At 42.6% G+C, this 21,545-nt stretch overlaps 1 protein-coding gene across 2 annotated transcripts in view; it reads right to left on the minus strand.

Moving 5' to 3' along the window:
• Window positions 1–21,545, minus strand: part of UBE3D (ubiquitin protein ligase E3D) — a 457,021-nt gene that overhangs the window by 263,459 nt on the left and 172,017 nt on the right. For both annotated transcript variants that reach the window (XM_082250092.1, XM_082250091.1), the window contains exons 6-7: window positions 8,920–8,989; window positions 3,094–3,202 (exon numbers count right to left, since the gene is read on the minus strand). In XM_082250092.1, the coding sequence (XP_082106218.1) occupies window positions 3,094–3,202; window positions 8,920–8,989 (179 nt within the window). The remainder of the gene's footprint in view (window positions 1–3,093; window positions 3,203–8,919; window positions 8,990–21,545) is intronic.

Here is a 21,545-nt window from a genome sequence, read left to right on the forward strand (position 1 = left end):
TATACCCCCAATGACTGCCCTATAGGCGTGTTAAAGCTTTTTTCTCTGCCTAGTGTCCTACTTCTGTAGGGGGTAGTATAACTCTACGGTCAAGAAGATGAAGAGCCGTGTCCGTCAATGAACGAAAGAGAAAATACCTTAATGATCCTTTTTCTTACAAACTACATTTGATTATTTCTATATCCTTTTTATTTTTTTAAATCCCCATTCAGACTTGGTTGTGTTAACAAGGGCATGACAGCACATTTCTGCAATGTACCGGTCCTATGTGTTGATGTTGTGCCATTCATTGTGAATGACACCCCAACACACTGTACAGTAGAGGGCAACACACAACACACTATACTCAAGGCCAAATTTTGATCCAGACCCAACTGGAGAGAAGACAGGATAGTCCCTACAGAGTATTTTCTAGGATGGAATTTTCCTGCCTCGCACCATGAGAAATATGCTTTCCGGAAATGATGATAAACTTTGCAAGAAAGCAATTTCCTAAAAGCTTAGGATAACCAAATCAGAAAGACCTCTATCTTCCAGGACCTGGATTCAACAGCCAGGTTGACAAACCAGTGATCAAGAAGCAGGTTGGTAAACTGGTTCTTGCAACAGAAGATCTGGATGATCTGGTAGAGCCTACTGAAAGTCTGTCGAAGTCCTAGCACTGTCTATCTGGCCAAGTTCGGATCCAATAAAGCAGTCGAGGAAAGAATTTTAAAGGGAGGAGTAAATCAAGATAAACTGATCGCAGGTAGTAACCAGAGCATCCACTGCAATGGCTAGAGGATCCATGGACCTGGAGAAAAGCTTGCTCAGTTTGTTGTTGAACATTGAAGCCACGAAATACCTCAGTGTGAACAGACCTCCAGAGTCCAGACATTGACAACTGTGGAAGTCCACCTGAAATTTTCCACACTAGGGATGTGCACGGTGGATAAGGATGGAATATAAAGTTCAACCAAAACACTAATCTAATCGGCTTCTCTTGGAACTGCAAGACTTCTGTTTCTTCCATAATGCTGGACATAAGCCACTGCCATGATGCTGTTTGACTCAATGCGGTATTAAAATCAAAAACAAAAATGTATTATATTGCATGCTGAAAAGGTAATGCAAATTCCTTTGAATTTCAGTACATTGAATGGGAGACAAGCTTCCTAAGGTGATCAAGTACCTTGCAGAGAGTATCTAGGACTCCCCCCCCCCCCCCCCCAGAGGCCTACAGGCTGACATCCATCGTGAGATCCTTCCAGACTAGTGGGAGGAAGGAGTTCTGGTGGGCCCATAATCCACTAGGCAAGGGCAAGTCTGGTCTTGTTGGTCAGGCTTCACTGCCCAGAGACTGAGCCTGCTTGACCCACACTGCCAGAATATTAAGCTTCAGTAATCTAGAGTTAAAATGAGCACATGAAACTGCTTCAAAAGAGGTCACCATTAAGCCCAAAACTTTCATGCAAAAGCAGAGGAATGGTTGTCTCATGGATTGTAAAGTCTGGATGTGTGAGCAGAGAGTGTGTAATTTGCCCTTTTAAAATAAAACCTGGGACATTGCCATATCCAAGACCAGGGCTTGATACTCCAAGAGATGAGGAGGTTCTAGCACTGACTTTTAGAAATCTAGGATCAAACCAAACCTTTGTAGGACCTGGACAGTCTTTGAACATTTTCTGACAGAGTTTGTGCTGACTGTTCTAGGTTGTCTAGATAGTTTTCGCTATTGGGATGTCCTTAGGGTAAAGCAGGGAAATAACAACCTAGATTATAGACCCAAGATCTGGAAACCAACTGACCCATTGTAGGGTCTGAAAAATATGTCGGACGTTGGCTGATAGAACCTGTGCTAACTTATAACTCAGAAGAAGGTTTTTACTGATATCTCACAATGGGGATGCACTGGGGGCAAAGCAAAGAAAGAACAGGAGCAAATGCCTTGGTGAAGACCTGAGGTGCAGTAGACTGATCAATAGAAAGGGCAAGAAATTTGTATTGCTGTGTGCCCACTACAAAAGGCAGATAGCATTGATGCCCCTGGAAGATGTGGACATGCAAGTAGGAATCTTTGGTGCCCACAAAGATCAGGAGGTGTCCAAGATGAAGGAAAGCAATTAAAAAGAATGCAGCCACCACCTCAAAGAACTGGTGAGATTCAATTTAGTACATTTTTGTTTTTGAGCTTAATACCACTTTAAGTTTAGGAGATATGTCTGCAGATTGAGACTCCCTTGTATCAATTTCTAAAATAAGAATAGGGTACAATCTTCTTCATCTTCAGCTGACTGTGCAGAAGTAGCACAGTCACAAGAAAATCAGAGATTGACTCTGATGAAGAGTGCATGGAAGCACGCTTGCGGCCTGTCAGTTCTAAGTCAGCTAACATGGCTGAAATTTACCCATAAATTCAAATTGTAGCAGGGAATTCTCCCCTAGATAAGACAAAGGATGGCACCACTGAGGGAGTTAAGGAAGCCTCTGAGGAGTGTTGTGATAGAAGACAATTGTATGAGCTATCATTGTCAGGTCCCTTAGAAAGTACACTGAAAGAACCCCCCTACCCATCACCATTAATAGATTTTAAGCAGACAAGGCCAGCAGGATTGCTGCTCTTGCGCCTAATATGCAGCCTAAGTATGCAAGTGAGAGATTGCTAATAAGGGGAAGTCACAAATCATTGCTGGAGCAGGAATGGTTAATGTAGTTTGTGACATTGTCAGGGCTCCCTGGTGAGTTCAAGATGAATGCCCAGAGGATTATGACAAAATTGTACAGCTGTCACTAGAATAGAGTGAAAATCTTCAGAAAGTAACACCTGTTTCAGTGACAACTGTCTAAGAGAAATTACCTCCCTTTGGAGAGATTTCTCTTAACTTCTTCCACAGTGGAGACAGCAAAAAAAAAAAAAAAAAAAAGTGTTTTTAACAATTTTCTTATCTATCCAAAAAAAAAAAAAAAAATCTTGGCTTCAGATTGATACATGCCTGCATATAATTATTTGGGAAATGCTGTACAAAATAAAGCATGCATTAAAATTGCTACATCTTTGTTATGTAAAACAACACAACACCAAAACTAAGGGGACCGTAATCACTGTTGTCTTACCAGCAGGAAAAGTTTGCCATTTTGTCCTTGAACACAAAACCTGAAAGTACTTCTGGAGGATGAGAATTTCAGGAGAATCTGGACAATCATACTCTCCACAAACTGGTTCCTGTAGAAAATAAAGATCAGTCTTCACAGCATGTGTCCATATTAACTATCATTGAAAAGCTAGGCAGCTAATGGTAACTGGTCATTAGGACAAAACAGAACCTCCACATTATCCATTTTCCTTTATGTGCTGTCAGCACCCCACTGAATAAAATAGAAGCCTCTCTGGTCAGGGATAGTTACCAGATAATGAAGTGGACCATGTCCTATATCATTTTCGATTTTTAAAATACAGGGAATTCTTATGTTCAGAACACAGTATTTCAGTGTCAGAAACAAATGCAAGTTACTACACTTTACAGCAAAAATGTTCCTGATTGAGGGAGATGCTTGTTTTTATATTATTCTTTTAAATGGAAATAGAACATACAGGGGCAAATTTATACAACAGTGAATCTGACATTCAACAAACATTCACTGAAAATTCCAGGTTCATGTGTTGTAAATGACAGTAATTATTCATCAGTAGGCAAAGTTTGGTGATTGTCATATACAATATATTGTTTTATAACTATACCGCAAAAAGTTTTCTTGGTGTAAAATAAATAAAATCATACCCAAGTAATTTCTACAATTACTCATTATTTCCTTATATTTTTTGTACAAGTTGTGGTTTACACGACAGAATTTTCTCCTTTGCAAAATCCAATTAAAGGAAGACTGCAGTTTAACCCATTTTTCATAATCCACATGAATGTTTCTAAAATCACTTTGATTTGGTAATTTGCAAAGATCCTCCAATATCCCTTCTGGTGTGTCACAGACAATACCACATTTGCCTTTGTTATCTCACAACTCACTCTTCCAGTCACAGTCAAATATGCCAGCTAAAACACAAAAGGGAAAAAGGAGGAAGAAAAATGTGCTCAAATCTCAGAAAAAAAAGCTATTTGTGAAAAAAGTCTATAGTTGATTAGAATATTCCCATCATTATCCACTGAAAAAAAAAAAAAAAAAAATCAAAAAAGTCTTGCCTCGTTACCACATTTTATTTTAGAATCCAGTGGCTAAAATTAGGCCAACAGAAAATCTAAATATTTCAATTGTTTTAAATATACTAGTACAATGAAATATAACTATTTATGATGCAAATTTTAATTGTTGTAACTACAGCATTATCAACATATTGCTCCATACTCAGACTGCACTCTTCTGTCTAATTACAGATGCTCAACTCTCACAAGGTGCATCTGCCCACGCACCAGGAAACCTAGCCTAAAAATGTTGAGGACTTTATTGAAGTAGATTTGTTTGATGTGTGTTTTTTACTTAGGCCCCTTTCACACAGGCGAACCGTTCAGACGGTTTTCAGGCGGATCTGAACAGATGCCCCATGAATCTAGATGGGGCATCTGATGTCAGCGGAGACATGTCCGATGACATCCGATCCGATTCGTCAAATCTGGACGGATGGAAAGCCTATTTTCCATCCGTCCAGCGGATCCCCCATAGAGAACAGCGGGACCCGACAGCTTTGTCTCTGCACACAGCGTGGAGACAGAGCAGCTATCAGCCTGCTCAGTGGGGGATCGGCCCGCTGAGAAAAGCGGAGTCTGCCAACAGACTCCCCTGTGTGAAAGGGGCCTTATAGGAAGGGGTGAATTGAGAGATACCTCTCTACCTCATTTTGTCATTAAACTCTATTTCCTCTTATTGGCTCTGTCTATACTGCAGTAGAAACTAAAGGAAGTACAAAAAGGAAGCATTGGGGTTCTAATCAACTGTTTGAATATAGGAGTATAGAGTAGGATTATTTCTGTCTATTACTTCCATTCTTCCTGGACTTAAAAAAACATCATGACTGCAATATAATACAGACTCCTGGCTACTGATAACTAAGAGATTTGAGAACAGCTTGCAAATAAAACCCCTCTCCACCAACCAAAATACCAGATCTAAACGTGATAGTGCACCCAATCTCACTAAGACAAATACCCTACATTTCACAAAAAAGAGCTTTGTCTGAGGTGTATAAAATAAAAAAAAGTGCTCAAAATGGCAAATGGCGACTCTGCTTGTCTACAGTTTCTATTTATAGATACTTCTCAACTGTGGAATCTAGTGGATATTAAATAGCATGTTTTTGCCTTTAGACTGATGGGGAAAAGAAATCCCTCACTCTCACCATTTTCAGTCTTACTCATTCTATATTTGTACCACTTATATCCCCTTCTAATTGTCTCTATTGTAGAAATAATTCCTGAGTCACCTTTAAAGGTTTACACACATCTATTACCAAATCACTATATAGATAATTTGCAAATGCTAACAAGAACTATTCTCCCACAAAAGGTAGGTAAAACCTTAATTTATTCCCTGCCCTGTGGGGCACATGATCCTAACCGAAAGATCCATTTGGCTTCTGTTTTTAGTAGTTTCTTTTGTAGATCTCCTTTCCTGTAGATATATACCAACAGTCAAAAACTTATTTTTCCCAAAAAAATTGAGAAAAATTGATATTACATCTTTCTATAACTGTAGCATGGAGGATGTAATAAATGTAGCCAAATGCCCCTGTCCCCTTCTCTATGTTGGTAAGACGATCCGCCAACTGAGACGCAGGATTCTGAAACACAAATTATGCGGTATTTAAAAAGGACAGACCAATAGCAAGACATATGGTACATAAACACAATGGAAAAGCTGATGCCCTGTCCTTTTGGGTGGTCCAACAAATTAAATTGGGTCAGAGGAAAGGAGATCTAACTAAGAAACTACCAAAAACAGAAGCCAAATGGATCTTTCCATTAAGATCACGTGCACCACAAGGAATAAATTAAGGTTTTACCTACCTACCTTTTGTGGGAGAATAGTTCTTGATAGCATCTGCAAATGATCTATATAGTGATTTGGTAATAGATGTGTGTAAACCTTTAATGGTGGCTCAGGAATTATTTCTACAATAGAGACATTTAGAAGGGGATATAAGTGGTACACAGCCCATAGTTACATAGTTACATAGTTAGTGAGGTTGAAAAAAGACATCAGTCCATCCAGTTCAACCTATGATGTGTGTGTGTGTTTGCTTTTAGCCGTACATTGTATACCCCTGTATGTTGTGGTCTTTAAGGTGTCCATCTAACAGTTTTTTGAAACTATCAATGCTCCCTGCTGATACGACTGCTTGTGGAAGAGAATTCCACATCCTTACCGCTCTTACAGTGAAGAACCCCTTACGCACTTTAAGGTTAAACCGCCTTTCCTCTAGTTTTAGTGAGTGGCCACGAGTCTTATTGTATCTCCTTTCTCTGAATAGTTTGTTCCTTATGCTCGGGTCGCCAGTACAGTATTTGTACATTGATATCATATCCCCCCTCAATCGTCTCTTCTCCAGAGAGAATAAGTTCAGGGCTTGTAGTCTTTCTTCATAGCTGATGTCCTCCATCCCCCTAATTATTTTTGTTGCCCTTCTCTGGACTTTCTCCAGTTCCAGCACATCCTTTCTGAGGACCGGTGCCCAGAACTGGACAGCATACTCCAGATGTGGCCGGACCAGAGTCTTGTAGAGCGGGAGAATAATCTCTTTATTTCTGGAGTGAATCCCCTTTTTTATACATCCCAGTATTCTGTTGGCTTTGCTTGCTGCGGCCTGGCATTGCATGCCACTGCCAAGCCTGTTGTCTACCAGTACCCCTAAGTCCTTTTCCATCCTAGACTCACCCAGAGGTTCCCCCCCTAGCGAGTAGCTTGCTTTCTGGTTTCTGGCCCCCAAGTGCATTACTTTACATTTTTCAACATTAAATCTCATCTGCCATGTAGTTGCCCACTCCGTTATTTTGTTCAGGTCCGCTTGCAAGGTTTCCACATCCTGCATAGAAGATATTGGCATGCCTAATTTAGTATCATCCGCAAATACTGAGATTGTACTAGATATCCCCTCCTCTAGATCATTTATGAATAAATTAAACAGGATTGGTCCCAGGACAGAACCCTGGGGGACCCCACTTTCCACACCCGCCCAATCCGAGTACTCCCCATTAATCACCACCCTCTGTACTCTCCCCTGGAGCCAGTTCTCTATCCAGGTACTCACCTTATGGTCCATACCTATCTTCCTTAGTTTGTACAGTAAGCGTTTGTGGGGAACGGTGTCGAAGGCCTTTGCAAAGTCCAGATACACCACATCCACAGGCTTACCTTTATCTAGGTGGCAGCTCACTTCATCGTAGAAGGTTAATAGATTGGTTTGGCACGAACGATTTTTCATGAATCCGTGCTGATTAATACTTATAATACCGTTTTCATTACTAAAGTCTTGTATGTGGTCCCTTAACATCCCCTCCAATATTTTGCAGACTACAGATGTTAGGCTGATCGGCCTATAGTTACCCGGGATATATCTCGGCCCCTTTTTAAATATTGGTACCACGTTGGCTTTTTTCCAATCAGCTGGCACCATACCCGTCTGTAAACTATCCTTAAAGATCAAGAATAATGGTCTGGCAATCACCTGGCTGAGCTCTTTAAGAACCCTCGGGTGCAAGCCATCTGGTCCCGGGGATTTATTTATGTTAAGCTTCTCTAGTTTAGCTCTAAGTCTATCTTCTGTTAGCCATGGCGGCACTTCCTGAGGTGTATTATTTAGTTCGGCCTTACAAGCTGGGTTCGTGTAGACCCCTGATTCCTTTGTGAAGACTGAAGAAAAGAAATTATTTAACAATTATCTATACAAATATAGAATGAGTAAGACTGAAAATGGTGAGAGTGAGGGATTTCTTTTCCCCAACAGTCTTAAGGCAAAAACATTATTTTCAAAATCCACTAGATTGCACTGTTGAGAAGTATCTATAAATAGAAACTGTAGACAAGCAGAGTCTCCATTTGCCATGTGGTGGTTACAGCACTTTTTAATTTTGAGTACTTATTTTAATTTTATACACCCCAGACGAAGCTCTTTTTTAGAGTGAAACATAGGGTATATTTCTTAGTGAGTTTCGGTGCACTATCACGTTTAGATATAATATTTTGGTTGGTGGAGAGAGGTTTTATTTCCAAGTTGTTCTCATATCTCTTAGTCATGAGTGGCCAGGAGTCAGCATTATATTGCAGTCAGAACGTTTTTTTAAGTCCAGGAAGAGTCGAAGACTTAGATTAAATATAGGAGCATAGAGGAGGGTGATTTCTAACAGTTGATTATGCTTCCTTTTTTTACTTCCTTTAGTTGTTTACTGCAGTATAGACAGAGCCACTAAGAGGAGATAGAGAGAATTCACCCCTTCCTATAAGTAAAGAACACACATCAAACAAATCTACTCTAATAAAGTCCAAAAACATTTTTAAAGCATCATCCCTAGGTTTCCTGGTGCGGTTTCCTAGCACCCTGTGAGAGTTGATTATTACCAAAAGGAGAGAATTTTTGTTACAAGAGGCTATTGTTGTAATTTAATTACAGATGCTTACAAATACAGTAGTTGTTGCAGTAAGCAAGTATTAAAAAAAAAAAAAAAGACACTATAAATACATTTATAAAAAACTAAAAATAAAAAAATAAAATAAACACAGAATTATGGGTTATTGAGTATATTATACCAAAATGTAAATAAATAAAAATAAATGCGGAATTAAAGATTATTGAGTGTATTATACCAAATTATGAATAAATAAATAAAATAAACATAGAATTATGAGTTATTGAGCATATTATACCAAAATATAAATAAATAAAATAAACACAGAATTATAAATTATTGAGTGTATTATGTTATAGCATAATGTTACCTTGAAATCATGGTGTATGCATGACATGACGGTTGAATCATTATTTCAGTGATATAGTACCGGACAGTGTCTAAAATGATAAAATACAAAATGAATACATGAATTAAAATATGAACATACTAACAAAATCATACTAAATAATTTTAAATGGAGAACATGTAGAAAAAAGGTAGCACTGAAAGTTATTAACAGTGTATTTGTCAATTCTACCTACTAAATAGACCAGTGGGTAAAAATTTAATAAATGAGGATTATGGTTTTATCTTCTGATCCTCAGTAATACTGCAATATGATAACACTAATATTGGATAGGGTCTTATTTTAATAAAATATATACAGTATCTCACAAAAGTGAGTAGATCCCTCACATTTTTTGTAAATATTTTATTTTATCTTTTCATGTGACAACACTGAAGAAATTACACTTTGCTACAATGTAGTGAGTGTACAGCTTGTATAACAGTGTCAATTTACTGTCCCCTCAAAATAACTCAACACACAGCCATTAATGTCAAAACCGCTGGCAACAAAAGTGAGTACACCCCTAAGTGATAATGTCCATATTTGGCCCTAAAGTGTCAATATTTTGTGTGGCCACCATTATTTTCCAGCACTGCCTTAACCCTCTTAAGCATGGAGTTCACCAGAGCTTCACAGGTTGCCACTGGAGTCCTCCTCCACTCCTTCATGATGACATCGCTGAGCTGGTGGATGTTAACAGACCTTGCGCTCCTCCACCTTCTGTTTGAGGATGCCCAACAGATGCTCAATGGGGTTTAGGTCTGGAGACATGCTTGGCCAGTCCATCACCTTTACCCTCAGCTTTTTTAGCAAAGCAATGGTCATCTTAGAGGTGTGTTTGGGGCCGTTATGTTTGAATAATGCCCCGCCACCCAGTCTCTGAAGGGAGGGGATCATGCTCTACTTCAGTATGTTACAGTACATGTTGGCATTCATGGTTCCCTCAATGAACTGTAGCTCCCCAGTGCCGAAAGCAATCATGCTGCCCCAGACCATGACACTCCCACCACCATGCTTGACTGTACGCAAGACACACTTGTCTTCGTACTCCTCATCTGGTTGCCACCACACATGCTTACACCATCTGAACCAAATACGTTTATCTTGGTCTCATCACACCACAGGACATGATTCCAGTAATCCATGTCCTTATTAGGCTTGTCTTCATAAAACTGTTTGCGGTCTTTCTTGTGCATCATCTTTAGAAGAGGCTTCCTTCTGGGACGAAAGCCATGCAGACCAATTTGATGCAGTTTGAGGTGTATGGTCTGAGTACTAACAGGCTGACCCCCCCACCCCTCACCCTTTCAACCTCTGGATATGATGCTGAACATGTGCACTCAACTTCTTTGGTTGACCATGGTGAGGCCTGTTCTGAGTGGAACCTGTCCTGTTAAACCCCTGTATGGTCTTGGCCACCGTGCTGCAGCTCAGTTTCAGGCTCTTGGCAATCTTAAAGCCTAGGCCATCTTTATGTAGAGCATCAATTCTTTTTTTCATATCCTCAGAGAGTTTTGTCATGTGGTGCCATGTTGAACTTTCACTGACCAGTATGAGAGAGTGAGAGTGATAACACCAAATTTAACCCACCTGCTCCTCGTTCACATCCGAGACCTCGTAACACTAACAAGTCACATGACAGCGGGGAGGGAAAATGGCTAATTTGTCCCAATTTGGACATTTTCACTTAGGGGTGTACACAAAAGTTTACATCCCCTGGCAGAATTTATGATTTCTTGGCCATTTATCAGAGAATATGAATGGTAACACAAACACTTTTCTTTCACTCAAGGTTAGTGTTTGGCTGAAGCTATTTATTATCAATCAACTGTGTTTACTCTTTTTAAATCATAATGACAACAGAAACTACCCAAATGGTCCTGATCAAAAGTTTACATACCCCAGTTCCTAATACTGTGTATTGCTCCCTTCAACATCAATGACAGCTTGAAGTCTTTTGTGGTATTTGTGGATGAGGCTCTTTATCTTCTCAGATGGTAAAGCTGCCCATTCTTCCTGGCAAAAAACTTGGGCTGTCTTGCAGGAATTGCCTGTCTGAGATCTCCCCAGAGTGCCTCATGATATGGAGGTCAGGAGACTGAGATGGCCACTCCAGAACCTTCACTTTATTCTGCTGTAGCCAATCACAGGTCGACTTGGCCTTGTGTTTAGGATCATGGTCATGTTGGAATGTCCAAGTATGTCCCATGTGCAGCTTCCGGGCTGATGAATGCAAATTTTCCTCCAGTATTTTTTAACAACATACTGCATTCATCTTGCCATCAATTCTGTCCAAATTCCCTGTGCCTTTGTAGCTCACATCCCCAAAACTTCAGCGATTCACCTCTGTGTTTCACAGTAGGAATGGTGTACCTTTCATCATAGGCCTTCTTGACTCCTCTCCAAATGTAGTGTTTATGGTTGTGGTCATTTTCCACTTCTTGATTAGAGCTTGAACACTGCTGATTGGCATTCTCAATTCCTTGGATATCTCTTTTTTTTATCCCTTTCCTGTTTTATACAGTTCAACTACCTTTTCCCACAGATCCTTTGACAATACTTTTGCTTTCCCCATGACTCAGAATCCAGAAACGTCAGTGCAACACTGGATGAAAGATGCAAGGGTCTGTCAGGAGTCCAGAAACTCATTGACCTTTTTTTACACACACACACTTATTACAAGCAAACAGACCACAGGTGAGGATGGTTACCTTTAATAGCCATTCAAACCCCTTTGTGTCAACTTGTGTGCATGCTATCAGGTCAAAATCACCAGGGTATGTAAACTTTTGATCAGGGTAATTTGGGTAGTTTCTGTTGTCATTATGATTTCAAAAAGAGTAAACACAGTTGATTGATAATAAATGGCTTCAGCCAAACACTAACCATGAGTGAAAGAAAAGTTTTTGTGTTATCATTCATTTTCTCGGAAAAATGGCCAAGAAATCATAAATTCTGCCAGGGTATGTAAACTTGTGAGCACAACTGTATATCCTCTGCTATTCCCCTACTTAATATTTTCAAAAATACCTAAAAGAGAAATATTGTGTTTAAAACATTTTTTTTTTAATTCTAGTTGTCAAAAATACAGCGGTAACACTGCTTACTGTTCGAAAAGTACTTCTTCCAAATGGACAGACATAGCAAGAATGCAGTAAGCTTTTGTTCTGAAACTTAGGGGTCAATGTAGTTTTGTCAAACTCTCAATCAAAAGAAAATTTAATTTTATCCTCAAAATCTGCAACTTTTTGTCATGGGCTGAAAACATTCATTTTCAAAGCAGCACAGCCTAAATGGCCCAATTAGAGTAAATTGTTTACAGCAAAAGGTTGCTGCATGTCTCTATTCTATGGGATATGGGAAGCCTCTATGTTGGGTTGGGCACTATTCACTAGGAGTCAGCCTCACACCACCTGCCAGAGAAAGGGGACAAGCGCAAGCGACACTGCAAACAAACAATATGGTGGGACCATGCAGTCTAACCCACTCTAAGTTTGATATTTGCTGAAGAGAAGAAGTAAAAGCATTATTGTTCTTATCCATAGAGTGAACTTTACATTTTTCAGGGCCTCAAACATATTCAAAACAGCACTTTTTATTTAAGGTGAGTTAAGCTACAATACTTTTAAATCACAAAATAAAGAAATGTCTCAGGGTTCCTATGTAATTACTATAGGTGATCCCCATCTTTCCATATACAATTGCCTATCATAGTCTTCAATAGTTTTTTTTACACATGTACAGGTAATAGCTTTTTTAGACCAGTGGTTCTCAAATCCGGTCCTCGGGACCCACTAACAGGCCAGATTTTAAGTATTACCTTGGGGGATGCAGACTAGAATACTGCAATCACTGAGAAGCAAATGAGATCACCTGTGATGTAATTTAGTTATCTTGCAAACCTGGCCTGTTGGTGGGTCCCGAGGACCGGATTTGAGAACCACTGTTTTAGACCACAATATGTGAACCCTAATAACAATTCAATGGTTTCATGCTTTCTTCTCCCTGGTAAATTAAACTCTAAACACTCTTAAAAAAATTAAACCATATAATCAACATCAAATTACATTAAAAAAAAATACATTTATAATTTGGCAATAAAATGCTAGAGAAACACTAGAAACAAATTGAACGTTATACCAGCAACTATTTCGATTTTGTTTCTCTTAGAGCAGGGTTTCCTTAAGTATAGAACAACCTCGTCTTTCTAAAGCTCATATCGCAATTATTTTACAGATCTCACTTTATGGCTTAGGTACTGTCCTAATATACTGTAGTAACATTTCCCTAAATTGCATACAAATGTTTGCCTTTACAGTGCAAAGTCTGGCGCAGGCTCAAACCCAAAATGTTTGCTTATGATAAGAAAAATTTTTAATGCCTCAACTTAGAACATGACCCTCATTTTTTGCTGGACCTAAAAGGAAATATATATATATATATATATATATATATATATATATATATATATATATATATATATATATATATATACACCTTCTGCTTTTAAAGTTTTTTTCATCAGTGGGCTTTTACTGTTCCACTTGGAACACTTTATAAAATTCAGGAATAGGGCATTTCCACTTAAAACACACCTGTACGGCAAAAACATTGAAGGCTATCAGAGCTGATTTCCTTCTGAAAATACCCGACTATTCCTGGTTCAATACATTAAGACACTGACCTAGGAAAAACATGCAAATCAGAAAACTCTGCACTCCTGATATGCACACCCCTCTGAGTCAGTGATGTAAAAAGCACAAAGACCATTGGCTCACAATGACACCCAGAGGACATATATTTAAAAAAAATCTGCCTCTGCAGGTTCTAATTGTGTAGATTTTTTTTTATCTACCTTTCAGTGCTCATGGGTTTTATGGGCAGCAGAAGTGCAAAAAAATACTTTAGATATAGTGCCATCTGGAGGTTATATCTTGCATGGCTACATGACTCCTGAATAGTCTAAATAGCAATGCAAAGATGTTATTCAAAAATTGGTTTTTTGACATACTGTAACATCAATTTCTCTGATGTTCATTGATGGACACAGCTCCTGATCTTCTTGACCATTGGGTTATACTGCCCCCTACAGGAGTAGGAGACTAGGCAGAAAAATAACTTGACTACGCCTACGGGCAGTCCCAGGAGGTATACCCCTCCTCTCCGCTATGAGTAGTTTTGTTACAAGCAGTGTCAGAAGTATTACAACTCCATAGATAGGTGGGTGCTGTGTCCATCGATGAACATCAGAGAAATGGATTTTATGTTAAGTCAAAAATCCAAATTTTTTCTTTTGTGTCAAACATGAGGGGTGGAAACAACAAGAAAAAAAATCCCCAAGGCTAAACCATAGCCATCCAGGTATCAGGAGCTCAACCAAAACAACTGAAGCCCACCTGAAAAACAGTACACCCCGCCCCCTAAACAGCAGTCTGCAAAACCTTGCAGCCAAAAGAGGCATCTACAGATGCCAACACATTCGCTTTATACAATTTTGTGAAAGTGTGCACTGACGACCAAGTAGCCGCCTTGCACACCGGCAATACTGACGCCTGATGACGGAAGGCCCAAAAAGCACTGAGCGCCTGTGTAGTGTGCCTTCATAGGGAAAGGAGGAGCCTGACCCTAACTCGGATAGGGCTGAGTCACCTTCTGTCTGATCCATCTAGAAACAGTCGCAGATGAAGCGGATAGTCCTTTTCGAGGTCCATCTGTAAGCACAAATAGTGAGTCTGACTTTCTAAAAGACTGCGTAGCTGCCAGGTAATAGCCCTAACCACATCCAGGGAATGCAACGCAATTTCCTTAGGATGTTTTGGCCTGGGACACAGGGAAGGCAACTCAATCGCCTCATTCGGATGGAAATCAGAGACAACTTTTGGAAGGAATGACAAACAGGGGCGAAGAACCACCAAAAAAGGGAAATGACAAGACAACGCCGTCAATTCAGACACCCTGCACGCAGAGGTGATAGCCACCAAGAAGGCCCCCTTCTGGGATATCATAAGCAGGGGAATCTCACAAATATTTTCAAAGGGAGGCTTCTGTAGAGCTGAAAGCACCAAGTTGAGATCCCAAAGCCGTAGTGGGGACCGCACCGGTGGAGTCAAATGTCGAACCCCCTGAATGAAAGTACGCACCAGAGAGTGCGTGGACAAGGGTCATTGAAAGAGGGCCACCAAGGCCCACAACTGGCCCTTAATGGTACCCAAAGGCCGACTTCTGCTCAACACCCCCCCCCCCCCTCCGTTCAAGGAAGGTCAAGACCTGAGTCACGGAGAAGAGCGAGGATGAACACCAAGCAACTCACACCGCAAAATGTACGCTTTCCACATACAATGGTAGCTCTTCCTAGAAGTAGACTTCCTAGCTTTCAGGAGAGTAGGAATCACCAACCCAGACAAACCTCTATCCTTTTCAGCACCTGGCTTTCAATAACCAAGCTGTCAAAGCCAGCAACTGTAAAGCAGGATGGAAGATTGGCCCTTGGGACAGCAGATCCTTCCTGAGAGGTAGTCTCCAAGGGGCATCAGTGAGCAGCTGCATTAGGTTGGCGTGCCAGGACCGGCGAGTCCAATCCGGAGCAACTAGATAGACCGTAATTCTTTCTGCTTCGATCCTGCGCAAGAGTCTCGGCAGAAGCTGGAGAGGAGGGAAGGCGTAAATCAGATGATACTGACCCCAGGGGGCCACCAGCAGCACGTCTGTGGCGTCCGCTAGAGGATCCCGTGACCGTGCCACAAACTTGTGTACCTTCCTGTTGAACCAGGACCCCAACAGATCCACCTCAGGGGTGCCCCACCGGAGACACAGCTGATGAAACACCTCCGGATGAAGGGACCACTCCCCTTGGTCCAACGCCTGCCAACTGAGATAATCCACTCGCCAATTTTTTACCTCTGGAATGTGTATGGCGGAGAGGGCTGGAATGAACCGTTCCGCCCACCGAGGAATGCCGACTACCTCCAGAGCTGCCAATACACTTCTTGTTTCACCCTGGTGAGTGAAATAAGCCACGGCCGTGGCATTGTCCGATTGGATTTGCACTGGACACCCCTGAAGGTGATCCGTCCAGTTATTCAGGCACAGCCTGATCGCTCAGAGTTCCAGGACATTGATCGTTAGTCTGGACTCTTCCAGTGTCCAAATTCCCTGAGCGGAGTTCCGACCCAGGACACCTCCCCACCCGGACAGACTGGCATCCGTGGTAACCACTGTCCAATACAGGGGGAGAAAGATTTGCCCTGGCGAAGAGCTGGAGAGCGAAGCAACCAGATTAGAGACCCTTTTGTTTTTTGGCTCAGCTGGATTTGATTGTCCAGAGACTTCAGACACTTGTCCCATTTGGCCAAGATCTCCCTTTGCAGGGACCTTGTATGGAACTGTGCAAACAGGACCGCTTCGAAGGTAGAAACCATCAGGCCCAACACCCTCATGCAAGTCCAGAGGGACAACCACCTGCTGGACAGCAAGAGATGAATCACAGCATGCAACTTCTGTAGCTTGTCCAGAGGAAGGAACACTCTGGCTAGAGCCGAGTCCAGAGTCAGATCCAGATAGTCCAGTTTTGGGGAAGGAACCATAGCAGACTTCTGAAAATTCAGATTCCAGCTGAACTCCCTCAGTCCGTATAGTGATGTCCATGTTGTCCATCAGAGCAGTAGGAGACTCTACTCACAAGAGAAGGTTGTACAGATAGCCCAGCACTGCGATCCCTCGCTGACCTAACAATGGCAGCACCGGGGCCAACACCTTTGTTAATACCCGAGGAGCAGAGGCAAGCTTAAAAGGTAATGCCACAAACTGATAATGCTCCGCTCCCATGGCAAAGCAGAGGAATCGTTGGTGACAGACACCGATTGGAACGGAGGCAAGGAAATCCCCCTGATAGAGGGATGCCATCACCATGCAAGTAGACTCCATTCTGATTTTCTGTACTCGCACAAAGCAGTTCAGAGCCTTGAGATCCAGAATTGGATGCACTGTGCCCTCTTTCTTCGGGACTGTAAACAGGTTTGAATAAAATCCCTGAAAACGTTCCTAAGTTGGAACTGTAACAATCACCCCTTGAAGCAACAGGTCTTGCATCACCCCAAAAAGGTTTTGCAATCTGTCCAGGGACAGACACACATTGGAAGGAAAGAACCTTTCCGGGGAAAGAACGAAACCCGATCTTGTAGCTGGACCGTATCACTTCGTGGACCCACTTGTCTTGCAACAGGGAAGTCCACGGGTCTGGAAACCAGCGAAGATGTCCCCACCATCCCAGGCACGGGTGAGGGCGCCAAGTAGTTCTCCTGCGCTTAGGTGCTGTGCTTAGGGGAAAAGACTATGTTGATAGCGTGTAGGTTCTTGCTGCCCTCTCAGGAATATGGGCATCCACATAAACTCGAAAACAACTAAAGCAAAAGAAGGGCACACCAACCTAGTGCAATATCATAAAAAAACATTTATTGAAGGGTAAAAAGAGTATCATACATCATACTCGCAAACGCAGGTTGTAAATGCGCATATAAAATCCTAATACAGTCAGGTGACCTCCAGAACATGGATTCTTCCAGTACTGCAGAAGGGCTGAATGGCGTCTGTACTGGTAAGGCTGACGCATTTCAAGGGAGAACCCTCTTCATCAGAGCCACAAGTGAGGGTGCACCTTCATGCAGCAGGAGCTCTGTCTGAGGGTCTAGAGAAACCCGCCTTGGACTTGCCAGACCAAGGTCGCTTGGATCCTTCCTAAGAGGTCTTGAAAGGCTTTGAAGCCTTTTTAGCCATCCTTGAGGGACAAAAAAATCTTCCTGTAAGCTAAGAACCGGCCACGTCTGCAACGAGGTTCCTTACTCCTTACTAGCCTGCAGAAGAAAGGTGCTCTTCCACCTGTGAGACTCTTAATGATGTCATTCAGGGTAGCTCCAAACAGGTGATCCCCTTGAAAAGGAAGATCAGTTAAGGCTTTTTTAGAGGTCTGGTTTGCAGACCAACATTTGAGCCACAAAACACGCCTAAGGACCACTGCCGAAACAGACAGTCTAGAGAGCAGGGGAGCCGCATCCAAAGAGGCATCACAGATAAACTGCAGCCCCTGAACCCTGAGCTAAAAGCTTAGCTCACTCGGTCAGAGTTTGTGACACCAGGGCAATGGTGAAGACCGGTATGAGTGCCGAGCAAGCCACAATGAACAAACTGCGGACCACAGCCTCTGTCTTTCTGTCAGCCAGATCCTTAAAAGCCAGCGATTATTTTACCTGAATCATAGTTGCCTTATTCAACCTGGAAACCGGGGGATCCACCACCAGTGGAACAGTCCACATCTTAAGGAGAGACTCCTCAAAGGGGTACCTTCGCTGTTCTGTACAGCTTGTGTGTGCCAAATGGAACTGGTACCTCCGCTGCAGCTTCAGCCCAACTAAAGCCCAACTCTATGGAGCATATGGTTTATTGTCGTCCTATGTACAGATACTCCAGTCTGTGCTGTGGAACTCTGCAGCTCCTCCAGGGTTACCTTAGGTCTCTGTGCTTCCTCTCTGATTAATGCCCTCCTTGCCCGGTCCGTGAGTTTTGGTGGACGGCTATCTCTTGGCAGGTTTGCTGTTGTGCCATGTTCTTTCCATTTGGTTAGGATAGATTTGATGGTGCTCCTGGGGATCATCAAAGATTTGGATATTTTTTTATAACCCAACCCTGACTTGTACTTCTTAACAACATTGTCCTTTACTTGTTTGAAAAGTTCCTTGGTCTTCATGGCAGTGTTTGGTTAGTGGTGCCTCTTGCTTAGGTGTTGCAGCCTCTGGGGCCTTTCAAAAAAGATGTGTATATGTAATAACCGATCATGTGACACCTAGATTGCACACAGGTGGACATCATTTCACTAATTATGTGACTTCTGAAGGTAATTGGTTGGACCAGAGCTTTTTATGGGCCTCATAACAAAGGGGGTGAATACATACGCACATGCCAATTTTCTGTTTTCTATTTCTAAAAAAAAGTTTTATGTATATATTTTTCTCATTTCACTTCACCAACTATTGTGTTCTGATCCATCATATAAAATTCAGATTAACAAAACATTGAACTTAAAGCGGAGTTCCACCCTATTTTACAACTTTGCACCTTCCGTTAGCTTAAAACAACCTGAAAAAGAATTGGATAGTTATTTTTTTTTATTTCACTTACCTTATTTTTTCTGAAAATTAACTTACCTTCCTTCCACTTCCTCCCTCTGCGGCCGCGGCCCCTGACGTCACTTCCTCCTTTGCATTGACTCCTGGGAGATGAGCGTCATCAATCCCAGGAGTCAATGCGTCTGCACTGGTGTCACTCGTCACTTCCGGTCCAGGCACGTCATTCCCTGCTGAATCAATTAGAACAGCTTCTGGGCATGCGCAGAACCAGCTGCGGGATGACGTGCCTGCACCAGAAGTGACAAGCAGGGCATTCTGGGACTCCGACATCACGGAAGAAGACATGAAGAGGGACGCTATGGCTTCAGCTGCCCACAACGCAGATGGCAGCGCTGGACAAGAAATTTTCAAGGTACGTTTTTCTTCTTACAGGTAAGCTAAACAGGGGACAGTTCAGAGGCCATGGTTGCTTAAATGCACTAGCCCTGACTGTCCTATGGGTATTTATAGTTAAAAAAAATTGGATTTTTTTACTTACCGTAAAATCCATTTCTCTGAGTCCACTGACGGACGTAGCTGCTGCTTATTCATAGATGGTTGGGTAATAAGCCCCTACCACTAGGAGTGACCAGGCAGAGCAAAAGGCTTTGACACGCCCAGGAGGCGGTACCTCCAGGCTAGTACCCTCGGCCTCACAGCTGCATTTTATGTTTAGTGGAAAGCAGTGGAGAATAACCAAAAAAACCCTCAGAAAAAACAGAGGGGTGGGAGCTACGTTCGTCGGTGGACTCAGAGAAATTGATTTTATGGTAAGTCCACTGACTGACGTAGCTGCTGCTTATTCATAGACGGTTGGGACGTCCAAAAGCAGTAACCACTGAGGGGTGGGAAAGGAAAAAACAAACAAAATGCAATTCCCACGGCTAACAAAGCCAACAATAAAACATGGAGCCCAACAAGTAACAACTGCGGCTCAAAAGTAACAAAACCACAAAGGAGGAGCTAAAAATAAATTGCTCCTTACATGGCGGCCTGCAACACCTTGCGGCCAAAGGATGCATCTGCAGACACCAGCACATCCACTCTGTACAACTTGGTGAATGTGTGTATGGATGACCAAGTGGCCGCCTTACAAACCTGCTGCACCGACGCTTGATGGCGGAAGGCCCAGGAGGCACTCAACGCCCGCGTAGAGTGAGCAGTGACGGGGAAAGGCGGAGCCTTGCCCTTAAGAGAATATGCCCGCACCACCGTCTGTCTGATCCATCGAGAGATGGTCACTGCAGATGCAGCCTGACCCTTCCGGGGTCCATCCGTATTCACAAACAGAAAGTCTGACAGACGAAAGGACTCAGTAACCTCCAGATACACTTGTATCGCCCGAATCACATCCAAGTAACGCAAAGCAATTTCCTTAGGATGGGAAGGTTTTGGACAGAGTGACGGGAGCACTATGTCTTCATTCAGATGAAAATCAAAAACAACCTTAGGCAGATTAGGTCGCAACACCACCTTATCCCTATTGATCACCAGATCAGGAGAACGGCAAGACAACGCCTCCAGTTCAGACACCCTACGAGCAGAGGTGACAGCCACCAGGAAGGCAACCTTCTGCGACAAGTCAAGCAATGAAATGCGCCGAAAGTTTTCAAAAGGAGAATGCTGAAGAACTGACAGAACCAAATTAAGGTCCCAAGGAGGCACCGGGGACCTTCTGGGGGGGAGCCAAATGCCGAACCCCCTGAAGAAAAGTATGAATCAAAGATTGAGTAGCCAATGGACGTTGGAAATACACAGCCAAGGCAGAGACCTGACACTTAAGAGTGCCCAAAGCCAAGCGTTGGTCAACCCCTTTCTGCAAAAAAGCCAGGATCCTGCCGACAGTAAAGGATCTGGGATGTAGGTGGGATGCCTCACACCAAGCAATGTACGCTTACCACGTACGGTGATAGATGTTCCGAGAAGAAGACTTTCTGGCCTTGAGTAAGGTAGGGATCACAGAGTCGGACAGACCCCTGTCCTTCAAAACCTTGCTCTCAACATCCAAGCCGTTAAAGTGAGTGACCGTAAAGCAGGATGGAAGATAGCACCCTGTGACAGAAGATCTTCCCGCAGAGGAAGTGCCCACGGACCTGCCACCCGTAGCTGAATCACATCAGCGTACCAGGATCTCTGGGGCCAATCTGGCGCCACCAGAATAATCAAAATCCCCTCCAGCTCGACCCTGAGGAGGAGACGAGGCAAGTTTAGCGGAGGAAACTTATAAAGGAGCCTGTACTGACTCCAGGGAGCCACGAGGGCATCCACGGCCTTGGCCAGAGGATCTCTGGACCGAGCCACAAACCTTGGAACTTTTCTGTTTTGCCTGGAGGCAAAAAAATTCACATCCGGGGTTCCCCACCAGAGACACAACTGGTGAAACACTTGCGGATGCAGAGACCACTCTCCCTGATCCAGGGTCTGACGACTCAAGTAATCCGCCTGCCA

Source organism: Pelophylax lessonae, assembly GCF_965119305.1.
Source record: "Pelophylax lessonae genome assembly, chromosome: 3".
Lineage (NCBI taxonomy): Eukaryota > Metazoa > Chordata > Amphibia > Anura > Ranidae > Pelophylax > Pelophylax lessonae.